Source organism: Anas acuta, chromosome 25, assembly GCF_963932015.1.
Source record: "Anas acuta chromosome 25, bAnaAcu1.1, whole genome shotgun sequence".
Lineage (NCBI taxonomy): Eukaryota > Metazoa > Chordata > Aves > Anseriformes > Anatidae > Anas > Anas acuta.
Genome location: NC_089003.1, coordinates 2,688,288 through 2,702,728, shown reverse-complemented (window position 1 = coordinate 2,702,728; position 14,441 = coordinate 2,688,288). Strand labels below are relative to the sequence as shown.

Below are 14,441 nucleotides of genomic sequence, written 5' to 3'. Positions count from 1 at the left end.
CCCGCAGTGAGGGGACTGATCCTGCTCCCGAGCTGCCAGTTGGGCGTCCGGGGGTGCTGCTCCCTGCCTGTGGCCATGCCCGTCACCTCGGGTAAGGTCGTGTCACCCTAGACAGACCCAGGGGCCCTGCCACTCTCACCAAAGCAAATCCCTCTAATTGAGTGTCTAATTAATACCTAAAAATACAGCCCGCAGCTGCTGCCGGAATCTGCCCTGCAGCAAAGGTAAGGCGAGAACCGCTGCGGCCCCGCGACCTTGGGGAGGTGCCCCCAGCACCCCGGCTGGGCACCACGCCGTCACCCCCCGGCCAGGCACCCCAGTGACAGCTCGGGATGGGACTGGGAGCTCCGGACAGGACTGGGAGCTCAGGATGTGACTGGGAGCCCCGCTTACACCAGCGCTGCGGCTGCGCTGCTTGCTGCCCGCTCCCTGCATCCAGCACTCATGCTTTTGTGATCATCTGAGGTTTAGGCAAACTGAAGCTGACGGTGACTTTGTCCCCATGCCTCGTGATTATTTTTCTTTTTATTTTTTACATTTTTTTCCCTTTAGCCACGGGAGCACGAGCAGTGCCAGCCGCAGCGCGTTCCCTTTCAGCTGAGTGCTGCTTTTCCTCCCGGTGCCTGCTACGGGCTCGTGGCCTCTCCTTGCACGGCCCCTGCACCTCGCTGGGGCTCTGCAGAAAGATGTGCCATGCTGATTAAGGCCTTTTCCTGTTCACTGGGGTCTTGTGAAGTCTGGTGAACCTAAATCGGGGAGGGAAGGTGGCTCTCCTGCCTCCTACCACAGGGTCCCGTCTCGGTTGGGGTTTCTGCGTGCTCTCCAAATAGCTTTTGTCTTTTACCCCTGATTCCTGACCCAGCCCTATAATGATTTACCCACAAAACTGGGACCAAAGATGCCAAGGGTTGGCTTGGCACGTCATGTCCATAGTTGGTCCGTGGGCAGCACCCATGGGTGCTCCTGCCCCAGCACCCTCCCGAGCAGCAGCACCCGGGTGTCGCTGGCACCGTGGTGCTCGCAGAGCTCCAAACTCATTCATTTGGCCACCTGCAATGGGGACAGAGGCATCGCTTGCCCTCTTGTTCCTTCCCATGTTGAAGGTAACATACCTTAGGTTTTAGGGCCAGCACAATCACTGCAAAAAGACAAAAGGCAAGCGGAAACCTTTGCAATCCAGCCCCAAAAGCCTTTGTGTAACCGCTTTCCTCGGCACACTCAGGGCTGCGTGTGCAGGCTGCAGGGGGGGGGGGTCCCTGGGGGCCAGGTCCCCGGGTGCAGGGTGCTGCCGTCTCCGATGATTTGAGGCAGAAATCCTGCTTCATGCCTCAGAAGGTTAATTATTTGCATCGTTCACCCATTTCTGCTTGCTCTTGCTGCCTCCCTCGTCGCTGTTGCTATCACTTTATTTATTTATTTTTTTTTTGGAGCGGTTTCACAGATTTCCCTTCTGGGCGACTCTGGAATTAACTCGATCAATGCACGCCTGATGAAGCAAAATGTGATTTTTCCCCCGGAGTCAGGACTGACTCAGGGACCGCTGCGGTGCAGATGAAGGAGCGGCCGTGTGCGCTCTCCCAGAAAGAGGTCGTTTTTGCCTGCAGGGCCAACGCGGCCGGCTCCCCGTTCGGAAATTCAGAAAAATCTCCCGAACTTTGAATTTCAGATTTTTATCTCGGCGCCAGCCTGGTTTTTGCCAGGGGGGAGTCGGGTTTGGGGCAGAAAGCAAAGCGCAGAGGGGGAGCAGCAACGATGCACTGCGGGAGCGAGCTCCTCATCCAGCCAAGCCCACGTGGAAGAGGAGCCGGTGTGGGGGGATTTGGGGGGGCTCAGGGAGTTTTGGGGGGCTTTTGGGATGGGTGATGGCTCCTCTCCCCTGCTGCTGCTGTGTTTTTTTTCTCCTGATGGGTTTTCTGCTTTTCCTAAGGTTGTAAGGGGAAGGGGTGGGCTGAGGGCAGCGCTGCAACCCCAAGCATCTTCCAACAGAGCAAAGCCCTGAAAATGAGGTGGAAAAGGACCAAGATATTAATAGTATTTATTATTATTATCATTATTTATTATTATTATTATTATTATTATTATTATTATTATTATTATTATTATTATTATTATTATTATTATTTATAGTAATATTTGCCTTGTCCATGGCCCAGGCTGCTGAAAGGGGCTGAAGGAGGAGGGATGGAGTTGCGCGAGATGCAAATGGTTTTTTTTTTTGGCTCACAGCATATCGAACCCTTTATCATTTTATTTTCTTCATTTGTTGGCTTTTTAACTCTTCCCCACTCCTTGATCCCAGTGCAGGACAGAGGGAGGTGTCTGGGGGGATGGATCAGGACGCGTGGAAAACCGCTGCCTTTGCACTGACGCCTGGGTTCCAGATCCCTTCTGTTCGCCGTTCCCTCGTCCCTACGGGTGTTTTCTTTTTAAGCAGAATATTATTAATAACCGCAGGCTATTTTTACACCGCACGCTGGAGCTGACAATTGGTTTGCGGGGGAAGATGCAAGGCAGGCAGCAGAGCCGGGATGGGGAGTGGGCGGCTCTGCTGCCGGAGCCGCGGTTGGGGATTGCGGGTGGTTTCCACCCAAAATAGCAGGATTTGGGCAGAGCTGGGGTGCCTGAGAGGCTTAGAGGGGCCCAAATTTCAACGCCGTGGTGTGCTGGGGGCTGCTCAGCTCTCTGCCCCTTGCCCTCAGTTCAGTGTTTTGCTTGGGGGGGGCAGCTGTGGCTGGGATGCTCCCTGTGCCTCTCCATCAGCTGCTTTGGGGTCCCCCCATGGGAGATCCCACAGAAGAGGGGTGCTTTTTTTGGGGGGAGAGGGATTTTTGCTGCCTTTCAGATGGTTCAAACTCCATCACATGCAATGCTCTGGTGTGGAAACGGCTGCATCGGGCTCTGCCTGAGGGTGCTGGGGCTGAACCCAAAAACCAGAGGGATGCCCCGAGCCCCCCAATGTAGGACATGTCACCAAAGGGGTGGAGCAGCACCAGACCATCCTGGTGGCCTTGTCCCCGTGTGTGAGTGGGGTCCACTCGTGCTAACGCTGCTCTCTCCCCCCAGGTCCCTCCGGACACAGCAGTCCCCTCCTAGCATCGCTGCCTATTCCCGGCCGGCCCCTTCACCCCCCCTTGGACATCAAGCACTTCCTGACCTTCAGGCTCAACGGGACGTCCCCGCTCAACCTCTTCCCCAATTTCAACACGGTGAGTCCCCATGGGTGGGGGGCTGTGGCCGCCGGACCCCTTCCTCCTCTATCCCCCAGAAAAAAAAAGAAAAAAAAAACTCTTTTCTCCCCATTCTTCTGCTCCTTGAACCCAGCCAGATAAGTCCTGGCTTAATTTTGGGGCTCTTTTTCACCCCCACACGGTGCCTGCTCTGCCCGTAGCTCGGAGCAAACGTGGTGCCGGCATGGGGCGAGGGAGCAGCGGGGAGGAACCCTCGAAGGCTGCCTCTCGCCCCATCCGCCGCCCTCAGAAAGCAAAATTAAAAAGGTGGTTTGCTGCAACCAAGATCAATGGGGTTTTGCTCCTGGAATCGATAGCGGTAAAGTCGCTCTGGAGAGCAGTTCATTAGTTTTTAAGTGAATAAAGAGGAAAAAAGGAGGAAAGAGGAGATGTGGAGAGGCAGGCGCGGGGGGAGCCTGGTCTCTGCGGGACATCTCCCACCAGCGGGGGCTTTGAGGTAGGGCTGAAGTGGGACCAAACACCGGGGTTAGGTGGTTGAACATCACTTTGCAGAGCTCCCCCATCACACAGCACAGCACAAGGCCGTGTCCTGGCGGTTAGCAGGATGCCCAAGGCAGGGGTATCCGTCCTGCCCAGGGCTGAGGGGGGTTTCTGCCCTCATCTGGGTCCCTGCATCTGGGACAGGCAGTTTGGTTGGTAAATGTCAGTTTTTTTTTTTACTCGTGAGCCTAAAAATGGGACTTTCCTGAACTCCCTCCCCACCTGCTGAAACAGGGACCTGATCCTCGCCAGCCTTTTGTAAGTGGCTTTGAGATGAAACGTGCTCTGAAGGTGCAAATTATCACCGAGATCTTCAAAGTCGGCCACAGAAATTAAGTGCCGGATTCCTGTTGCTGTTGAATGGGATTCAGACATCTAACTCCTTTAAGCTCTTTTGAAATCCCAGCTTTAGCCTGTCTCTCCCCTGTGCTAACAAGCAGGAGCACAGGAGAGGAGGATTTTTTTTTGATGCCATTAACGTTGCTGCTCTTTGTCTGTGTTCCTTTTTTTAGTCTCTGGAGTCAGTAGCTAACTCGAAGCAGACTCTGTTGTTTGTTCTGCTTGGCGCTCGCTTGCCCCTGCCTTGGCACGTGCTTTCTAGAGCTTCAAAAAAAGAAATAAATTGGAAAATGACTCCTGCACTCACGGGAGCCACCCGGCTGTACAGGGACAGGCACGGCCGCTGCCCTGCCAGGCTCCGTGTGCGCTCTGATCCCTGCCAGCTCCCTGAATCCTCAGCTGGTTGCATTGAGCTCAGCCTCAGCCCTGTGTTTTTAGCCCTGCAGGGATGCTCTCGTGCCGGAGAGGTGATGGGGGCAAGGTGGGAGAGGGGGCAGGAACGAGGGGGTCACCATGATGTGATGCCATAAATGAATTTTAAGAAGGCAGCAGAGGTTTGCCCTTTGCTTGCTGGTGATGCTGGGCAGGACCTGGTGTGGTTTTGCCCCCAGGCCGCCGGGTAACGCTCGCCCCTTGCAGCAGTGCAGAGCACGAGCTGGTTGCAACTGCGCAGCTGAACGCTGTGCGCTTGGAGCAGGTCACAAGGCTCTCATGAACCCAGCAGATGTTTTACTCTGGAGCGAGCAAAAACCTTTCCAAAAACTGAGCTCTCACTTAAAGCAACAACAGCAGGGAAAAATAAAAAATAAAAAAAAAATCCTAGCAATACGGAAGGCGCGTTATGTGCGCAGAGGGCACTTTGTAGCTCTTGCGATGCTGCAAACCCCCAGGACCCAGCAGCGCCTCGCAAAACCACACCAGAGGATGCAAAGCGAACTGATGCTCCGTCCCGCTGCTGACCTCGGCGGCTGGCAGGAAGTTCGGCTCCGAGATCTCTATTTATATCGGTAGGAACATCCAGGGATAAATAAAGTAACGTGAGTCAATACGAATTGGCGATAAAGCTGGGACCTTCATGCTCCAAGCGTGCCGTGCCCGAAAATCCACCTCTGCTTTCGGATGAGCTGCCCCACAGCGCTGGCAGCAGCTGGGCACTGGGGTTCTCGGTGAAAGGTGCTGGAGACCAGGGGGAAAAGCCACGTCGGTGGGAGATGGTACGTAAAGCTGCAGCACCAGGGTCCCCAAGGAGAGCGAGCAGGGACCACAGTGGTTCTTTTTCCTATTGGAGGTAGCAGAGGCTGCATATGGGAGAGAGAAGGTGATGGTGTGCTTGTATTTTCGTTTGATGGGAAGAACGAGGGCTCTCTGAGGGCATTTGAGCATCAGCCCCATTTGGCATCATGCAAAAAACCTCTGGTGCCCGCATCGTGCTGCTCACACGGGTGGCAAGGTGTTGGCGTGCGCCCAGGCTGCCCCAGTGGGACTTTCCCCCACTTTTTTTTTGGGAAGGCTTTTGGATCACAGGGATGGCCAGAGAGCTGTGAAGGCAGCTGAAGTGGCTGTGGCTGGGTGCGTGGGGCTGTCCAGGGCATGGAGCTGGGATTTGGGGTCACAGGGAGCTTGCATGCGCAGCAAAGTGGCCAGTGGGGAGGAATTGCACCCAGTTAATGGCCGGTGTTGAGATGCCTGCTACAGAAAGAGAGGTCGCCAGCCTCATCCTGCTCCCAAATCCACCTGGTTCACGGTGGCTGTGCCCACCCGTCCCTCCCCAGCACAGAGGGGACACAGAAGGGTGCCCAGAGGCCCCTGGTGCCACCCAGCAGACGTGGAGCGAATGCAAAGCTGGCCGGGCTCCGTGACAGCAAAAAGAAACTGAACAAAACTTGATTGGAGAGAGCAAACCTCCTCCAGTACTGATGCTAACGGGGTTCCTTCATCCAAAGCATCCCAAATGGAAAGCGGAGTTTCCCGCGAGGCTGCAGTTTAGTGCTAATTAACAGACGAGCAAGTAGCGTCGAGGACGCTTCGCTGTCAGGCACCGAATTCTCCATCGAGCGCGGTGGAGGCTGCTGCAGAGATGAGAGCCGTTTTTCTTGCCTTTCCCTGGAAAAAGTGGGTGTTGCTCGCCCAGCTGCTGGCCGGGCGCTGGCAGCACGGGGACATCACGCTGAGATCTTTGCTGTCGGGGTGGAGCGGCCTCTTCACCATCCGTAGGTTCCTCCGGTTCTCCGCCGAACCCCGAACACCTCTTCATTTCTATTCCACGAGTGAGCAAAAAGGCTCGCAGCGAGCAGGCGCGTCATTAATCACCCGCCTTTACCATTCCGCTCACTCCTGGAATGGGATCTGGGGTCTCGATAATGGCTCCGTTGTCCAGGCATGTGCCTTGAAGACTGATGCACCTGTCTCAGCAACTAAATAGCTTTGCGGAGAAATACGATCGCCTGAAAACCCAAGGCTCTACTGACAGCAGGACTCAGATAAGATAATCTTCCTGTGCCACGGGCTAGGGGAACAATCCTTGCATTATAGATTATAGCCACGCTCAAACAAAGAGCTGATTCTTATTTCCCCCCCCCCCACCCCATACCCCTTAATAAATGCATTTTGTTTAAAACAATTATGGCTTTTCCAACAAGTTTGCAGCCTCGGCAGAGGAATGCCGCTGAGCATCGGGGAGGGACAGAAGCGCCAGGGGCTGTCAGCAGCCTGCGTGCTTCTGCCTCGCCGGCAGCCCCCCGCGCGCTGCCCCTGATGAATGGTCTGGTGGAAAGACAAAGCTCGCTGCAGATCATCCTGCTCCCCCTGTGCACATGCCCTGTGAAACACCGGGGGCTGTGCAGGCATCAGCCTCAGAATTTGGTTACGGCAGGTGAAATGGGTGCTCGGGGAGCCCAGGGTGGATTTGCATGGGCACGGTGCCCTGCGGTGCGCCTAGGGCTGCAGGAACCCTCATCCCCCTGCCCTGGATGCCTGTGCGGGGCCGTGCCGTGTCCCAGCACCCCACTGAGCCCAGGTGAAGGTGGCTGTGGGGCAAAAGCCAGGGGGAGAAGTGGGACCCCCGTCCCCTTGTCCCCTGCGTTGGCACCGCGGGAGCTCTGTGCCGTGGTGTCCCCGGGCACTGCTCGCACCTTTGGCTTTGCACAGGAACATTTCGGCTCCCTGGCAAAACGCACGTGGAGGATTTGGGGCTGTTGCTCCTTTTACCCTCTTTTTTATGGTTTCGGCTCCTGCTAAGTCACTCAGAAACCTCCCAGGTCATTGGGATATCGAGGACAGCAGCTGGGAGCTCAAACAGAAACTGATAATTTGCCATCCACGACACTGGGGGCTGCTGTGGAGCAGGGGGGGATGAAGGAGGGGGACACTGCTAGAGCAGGGCTCAGGCTGGTGCCATTCCCCCTCCTCTCCACGTTCCCATTGCTGCCCAGAGGAGAGAGATGGTGGGGATGGGGGCTGTTCCCCTCTGCCAGACCACAGCAGGAATTTGGTGGTTTTTGAAGGCTGGCTTAAAAAATAAAAAGGAATTGATGGAGAGCACCCCACGGGGAGGTTTTATATAAAGTAATGTACATAAGAAGAGGTCACGGAGAGGTCTGTGAGACCCCAGGCTCGTTCCTGGAAGCCGGGAGCAAACACTGAGCACCGCGGGATGCGTGCTGCAGGTCCCGGTGCCACCCAGCCACCCTGTGCCTTCCTCCCCTTCCAGATGGACCCGGTGCAGAAGGCAGTGATCAGCCACACCTTCGGCGTGCCCACCCCGCTCAAGAAGAAGCAGTTCATCTCCTGCAACATCTGCCACCTGCGCTTCAACTCGGCGGTAAGCTGCCACGGGGCTGGCCTCGAGCGTGGGGTTGGGTGGGCGAGCGGGGTCCTCACCCCACAGCCCCACTGGGATGCAGAGTGGGCTGGTAGGGGTGCCCCTCGCCCACACATCCCCAGACAAGGCACCAAGCAACGCAGCTCCTCGCTGCTCCTTGCCCTTCCTCTCCGCTCGCCCTGGCTGATGCTTCCCATGGCAGGGAGTTGGAAGATGCTTCCTCCTTGCTCGTGGACCTGAATGCTCCCAGGGCTGCTGTGCCCTCTGTTCACCACGCCAGCTCTTTTGTCTTTCCACTCCTCATCGTTTTGTTCAGATCCGTTCCCCGCTGCCTTGGCTTCGGTGGTTGCGCTTAAGCTGCTTTATCAGCCCGTGCAGTTCCTATCTGCTCCTTGGGAACTGAATATAATCTTCCCTGCGTTGGTTTCCCAGAGCTCTGATGTGGCAGGTGGTTTTTTTTTTTCACACACACACGCACCCCCCCAGCCTTTTATTCTAAGTAAATCAACCACCTTGAAGCAGGGAGGAAGGAAACATTCATTGATCCCTGCAGTACTGAATTGCGCGCAACTGATCTTTTGTGGGGAAAAACTGATTAAACAGTTGGAAAGGGAATTCTCATTCAAATGCCACCCAGCAGGAGAGGTTTGCAGGCAGCTGGGCCAGGAGTGCAGCATGGGGGGGCCCTTTCCCTGCACCCCCAGCAGCTCAGAGCCCCTCACTGGGCTGCATCCCTAACCCCACGGGGCTGCGGTGGTCGCCCTGGCCAAGGGAGCACTTTTCTGCTTGAATTACAGCTTAACCACCTGCAGCTGTGTTCCCCCTTCCTGGGGAGGCTGGGAGGGGAAATCGCAATAAAACCCCAAGATGGGGGCTGCCTTTCAGCCTCTTTTTTCTCCATCTAGCTCCAGGAAAGGAGCTTTGTCCTGTGTTAAGAGAGGGCTTTGGCCACGGAGGTTGGTGTTGTCTGGGCTGAGCCTGGACTTGCACAGAGGGTGACTGTGAAGCTGGGGGTGGCACCAGGCTCTGCTCTGCCCCCTGGCCTTGGAAGAGACCCCGGGGGGGCTCCCCGTGAGCAAGGGGACGTTTTGCATGGATGTGCAGCACGCAGCAGGGAACTGCTTCTGGAAGGTCGATGTTGGCGCACTGATGCGCTCCTCCGCGCCGTGGTGTGCAGGGCAGAGGGGGAGGCAGCAGAACAGGGTTATTTATAGAGCTGCCAGCCTGGGAGCATCACCCTGTGCTTGGTTGTGCCTTCCCGGAGCAGTGACATGGTGCTGAGCCCCCCTTGCTCATCAGCTTGAGAACCAAGCCTCCTGAGGCTGCTCTTGCAGCTGGGGAGCACCGGGCTGGCTCTGCGGCACTGCTGTGCCTGGAGAGATGCGGTCCCAGCCTGGCCGTGCTGTATCAGCAGAGTCCTGCTGGAGATCCAGCTCTTCCAGCCACAGTCAGCTTTTCCAGGCTTAATTATTTCGCTCAGCAACCAAGAAGCCTTGGGAAAAGCAGCAGAAGGGAAAGGCGGCGCTCTCCAAGCCGTACCCTGGCTGGAAGCGTGGTGCGGGGAGGGTTGGTGCTCCTGGGCCCCCACGTGCCACCACCTCCCTTCCAACCCACCCTTGTGGCTGCATCCAGGTGCCTTTGACCCCTGAGGTTGCTTTGCTCTTTCCCACCACGCGCTGCTGCTGCCCCCATCCCTGCCCGTGTCCCCCCTGAGGTCACGTCTGCAAGAGCCCCCATCCGGGCGCAAATCATCGCACGCCGCTCCTGTGCACAGCGGCAGCGATGCTCCGTGACCTACTTAGGCTCTGCTCAGCCCCGGCCAAGCCCCGTTATCTGATGGGAGTTGATTGTGTTTGCTAATGAGGCTCTGCTCAGCCGCGTGCGCTCTGATGGGCCTTTTTCTTTCCCACGTACCCGGCCGGCGCTGCGCTGTTCCCAGCCTTTAGGAGGCGGCGAGGGGGGGGGCGAAAGTGATGCTGCTGCTTCCCCAGCACTGGGAGCCTCAACTGGCCCCTGAAAATGCCGTGCAAATTAATCTGTGCTGCTCAGCAGTACGGTGTCTTAATTCACAATGGGTTCAGCCTCCATAAATTGCTAAACTGGGGTTGTTTTTGGTGACAATGCTGCATTGTCCCCGACCGCTAAGTACACAAATGTTCGGGTTATTTTCTTTTGTGGATGTTTTTATCAGTCCCGTGCAGGCATGAACCCATCAATGTGCACTTCATTATTCGACGAGAGAAAGGAGCCTGAGAATGTAAATTGCATGTTAGACACTCATTAGGTTACAATGGGAGACGTGTCCTCCCCACCAAGGTATTTTTTAATTTTATTTTTACAGCCGGCGATTCACTGCATGTATCTGAAGCCATGATTTTTTTTTTTTTTTGCTTGCTGAAGGCTCCTTTTAGAAGTGCCTTGATGCATTTAATCAGAGCAGGGTCCTTATCTCAGCCTTGCAATGCTGCGGTGTCTCAGCAAAGTGATACCTCGCCCTGAATGCATTGGCGTGCCAGGAGCAAAGCGGCTTTGTGCTGCGCCCAGCCAAAAATATCACCTCCGAGTGATCCGTCCGTCCATCCTCAGCACCGACATTGTCCCCTTTTCTCCCCCCTGCAGAACCAGGCAGAAGCTCACTACAAAGGCCACAAGCACGCCCGGAGGCTGAAAGCCATCGAGGCCATGAAGAGCAAGCAGAAGGCAGCGGCGGGGGCCAGCAGCAGGGACAGCGCAGCCGAATTCGTCCCCAGCCCAGAGGGCTCCGGAGACCCCAGCAGCACGGGTATTGGGTGGGGGCTCCAGGAGGGGTCCTTCAGCGGTGGCCCCTGGGGCTGCTGCCACGATCTGGGTGGGTCTGGGTGATGTGGCAGGGTTGGGGTGAACGATGCTGGTGTGGTTGCAGCACGGTGAGGATCCCGGTTAAAACCCGAATCACCGCCTGCTGTGGGCACAGCCTTGTGCCCGAGCATCCCTCGGGGGTCAGCTGCTGCTCGGGTGGGATTAGGGTGGTATAAAGTGGTATTAGGGTGGTGTAAAGCTGCAAGTCACCAATGGCACCGTGAGAATTAGTAAACGAGCCGTTGTGTTACACCAGCATCTCTGGTGCGACAAGCTGGGAGCAGCATCGCTCGGGGCTTTTTGCACTAAAGAGGTGCAAAAGAACCCCAGGTCCCATTTTCTGAGTATCTGAGCCCATTTGGTGGCCCAGCTGTAGTGGCGAGGAGTGGAAGGAGGTTTGGGTCTGCTTCAGCCTTGGGATCGTATCCTGGCTGTGGGAAGAGGGGGACAAAGCGGCTGTGTCCGAGCCCTGCTCAGTGACATGCAGCTGAAGCATGGGGCTGGGAATTCCTTGAGGTTTTCTGTGCTTAAGCATGGCTTGATGTTGAGATGGGGACAATTAAAGCAGAGGCTGCTCCCAATTATGTGTGTTTGCAGCATCTGGTGTGGTGGGGAGCACCCCAAAATGCCCCCCTGGGGAAGTACCCCAAAAATCCCATGGGGCAGGAGTGGGCTGTCTGATATGGGCTCACACATCCCTGGTGGGAGTGAGCACCCCCCGGAGCCACGGGCTCCTTGGGGCTTCTGCTCTGAGCACACTGAGCTGTGGATAAAAGCTGTAGTGGGAGAGAGAGCCCTGGGTAGAGCCACCCCCAGCAGGAATAAAAGGAGCAGGAGGTGGCCTTGAGCATCGGGGTTGCTCTCTGAAATCTGGAAAACCCATTCAAGAAAAGACATCCTCCCCCTTCTGACCCTTTTTTCCTTTTTTTTTTTTTTTTTTTTTTTCCCTTTTTCCCTCTCGCCAGCCCAAAGCAATGGCCTGAAGGAGCCGGATGGTGAGGGCAGCAGCCTGGAGCTGCCGCCCAGCTCGGAGGAGGCTCCGGCGGAGCTGTCGGGCAGCGCCGCGCCGCTGGGCTCCCCGCCGGCCTCCGAGCTCTCCGAGGGCGCCTCGGATGCCACCGGCGTCACCTCCCCGGCCACGCAGGCGGCCGAGTCGGGTGGCAGCATCGGCTCGGCCCCTGAGAGCGAGAAAGAGGGGAAGAAGAGCAAGCAGCACCTCTACTGCCCCACCTGCAAGGTGACCGTCAACTCCCTGTCCCAGCTGGAGGCTCACAACACCGGTAAGGGCATCGCCCATGCCAGGGATGGGCTCGGAGCCTTTCCCTCCGTGTTTCTGCCGTGAAACGGAGCCACGTCGGCTTGCAGGGAAGCCGTGTGAGTTAATGAAGGGTGCTTTAATTAAAAAGGGTTAATTAAGGTGGCTTGCGATGATGAGCAGTCGTGTTTTACTTGCGCTGCGGCTTACGGGGTGAGTTCTAGCAAGGTCAAATGCTCTCTTATTGTTCGTGTCTCTAATTAAGAGATGTTTTCAGATGTATTTAATCAAGTGATTGGAGGCTGCTCTGTATTCTGTTGCAGCTCGGGGCTCTCAGCTGATACCAACCTGGAGCTGCCTCTTGCAGGCCCAGGAAAATCCCCCCCCCAACCCCCAAAGCAGCCTGGTGCTGGGGCTCCTGCTCCTTTTGAGAAGCACCTGGGGGAATTTGGGTGAGCTCCATGGGCCGGAGCCCCGCAGCGATGGCTCACCCCAGTTCTTCCCTCCCAGTGCTCCCCAGCTGGCTGGGGGGACCTGGGGGGGCTGGAGCCGGGTGGCAGCTGTGGGCTGGGTGACTCCCAGCGGTGCCCACGGTCTCTGCAGTGCCAGCTTCCATCTGGCTGCCCCCGGACGTGATGCTAAAATCAACCAGCCCGGCACCTTGGTTTTTAAAGAAAGCCCCCACCACGGCACAGCGGGAGCTGGGAAGCAGCACCCCCAGCCCCAAGGGGGTGGGCTCGGGACACGGCTTAGCTGCAAGCGTCTCCTTTTGCTTCTGTCGCTTCTGGTTACAAGCCCAGGAGCTGATTTGGGGAAAAAGAACAAACAAACAAAGGGCACCTCGCAGCCTGGCGCTCCTCCGCAGCTGTCGCGCAGGCGCTGAGCGCAGGCTCCTTGCTTAACGCCTTAAAAAATAGAATGAATTAGCGGGGGCTTAAATTACTCGCCCACCCCCGTCCTCCCCAGCCCCTTGCCGGCAAGGGGCAGGACGGAGCACCCTGTTCCCAGGTGTGTGGGATTTGGGGTTCCTCCTTCCCTGCCTCTTATAACCCCACTGAGCTATTCCTGGCTCGGCAGCCGGCTCCGCTCTGACCTTGGGCATAGCTCAGATGCTGCGGCACGGAGGGCGACGCGTGCCCGGCTCTGCAGACCGTGCTAATGCCCGGGACAGGGCGACGAGCTCCAGATCACGCTTAAAATAGCAATTTCTCCGAAGGTCTGACACGTGGAAGGAAGGGGGGGGGTTGTCACTGGGAAAGCAGAGCGATTCTGGTCTGCCTGCGGAGCGCAGCTGGCAGCGAGGGCTTGGAAGGATTTGGGAAGGGGCTGCTGCATCCCTATGGGAGCCTGGGGTCCTGGGGGGGATGCCAGGTGCTGCTGTGGGTGATTTGGGGTGATTTGGAAAGGTGATGCTTGCTGAGTGTCCCTGTCCCTGTGCCATCCAGGCGCCAAGCACAAGTCGATGCTGGAGGGTCACAGCACCCAAATGCGGCGAGGCCGAGGCAAGCTCCTGTCCCGGGCAGGGCACAAATCCAAGAGGATCGGCAACAAGGGCAGCATCAACATCCAGAACAAGGCGTTTCACTGCCAAGTGTGTGAGATCTACGTCAACTCAGAGACCCAGCTCAAACAGGTGAGAACGCCGAGCCTCGTGCGCTTTTTTCCTCTGGGAGGTGCAGGGGCTCAGGGCATGGGCATGCAAAAGCACCTGGGGCTTGGGTGCACATCCCCTCTCCACACCCGATGCCCTCAGGAGGGGAGGCTCTCTGGAGGCCAGGATTTATAGGATGCATCCCATTTAAATCCTTCCCATGCCTTAAGCCAAAGGGGATCTGTGTGTGTTTGGCCTGGCCACGCTGATTTTTTTTTCCCAGCTGTGGGGAGAAAACCGGCTTTGGGTTTTGGGGGGGGAGAGGGGGGAGATCTGATCCCAGCTCTGAGAGTGGAGAGGGTCCCTCTGGAGCAGCGGGCGCATCCCTATCCAAAAGCTGTGGGATAAATGGGCAGCCCAGAGGTGGCACCTGGGCGGGGGGCAGGCTCTCGTGCAGCTCCTTGTCCCCATCCGTGGTGAGACTGCGGCTTCCCAGCCACGGTCCCCGGGTCGGTGCCCATCCCTCGGGCTCTTTTCCTCTTCCAGCACATGAGCAGCCGGAGGCACAAAGACAGGCTGGCCGGGAAGCCGCCCAAGCCCAAGTACAGCCCCTACAACAAGCTGCAGAAGAACGCTGCCCTCGCAGTGAGTATTCTCAAGGTACCTGTCTCCCAGCAAATTACCCATCCAGTCCTCGGGAACATCCTCTGCTGTGGTAGCCATCTCTTGCCATAAGGCACATCTGTTTTTATTTTTTAAAGCCTCGTCTCCTTGAATTCCTTCAGGGAGGGAGAGGGGTAGGGGTAAGAGGAGTTTCAAGGCTTTGTTCACGTGAAGGAAAGCATGGGGAGAACTTGTTGGCTCCCTGGC

General features: G+C 56.9%; 1 protein-coding gene across 4 annotated transcripts in view; it reads left to right on the top strand.

Moving 5' to 3' along the window:
* Positions 1-14,441, top strand: part of ZNF385C (zinc finger protein 385C) — a 73,702-nt gene that overhangs the window by 56,002 nt on the left and 3,259 nt on the right. For 3 of the 4 annotated variants that reach the window (XM_068660485.1, XM_068660487.1, XM_068660483.1), the window contains exons 3-8: positions 3,064-3,206; positions 7,777-7,887; positions 10,507-10,669; positions 11,691-12,005; positions 13,426-13,613; positions 14,118-14,231. In XM_068660485.1, coding sequence (XP_068516586.1) covers positions 3,064-3,206; positions 7,777-7,887; positions 10,507-10,669; positions 11,691-12,005; positions 13,426-13,613; positions 14,118-14,231 — 1,034 coding nt within the window. The remainder of the gene's footprint in view (positions 1-3,063; positions 3,207-7,776; positions 7,888-10,506; positions 10,670-11,690; positions 12,006-13,425; positions 13,614-14,117; positions 14,232-14,441) is intronic. The other variant, XM_068660484.1, reaches the window with a different exon arrangement.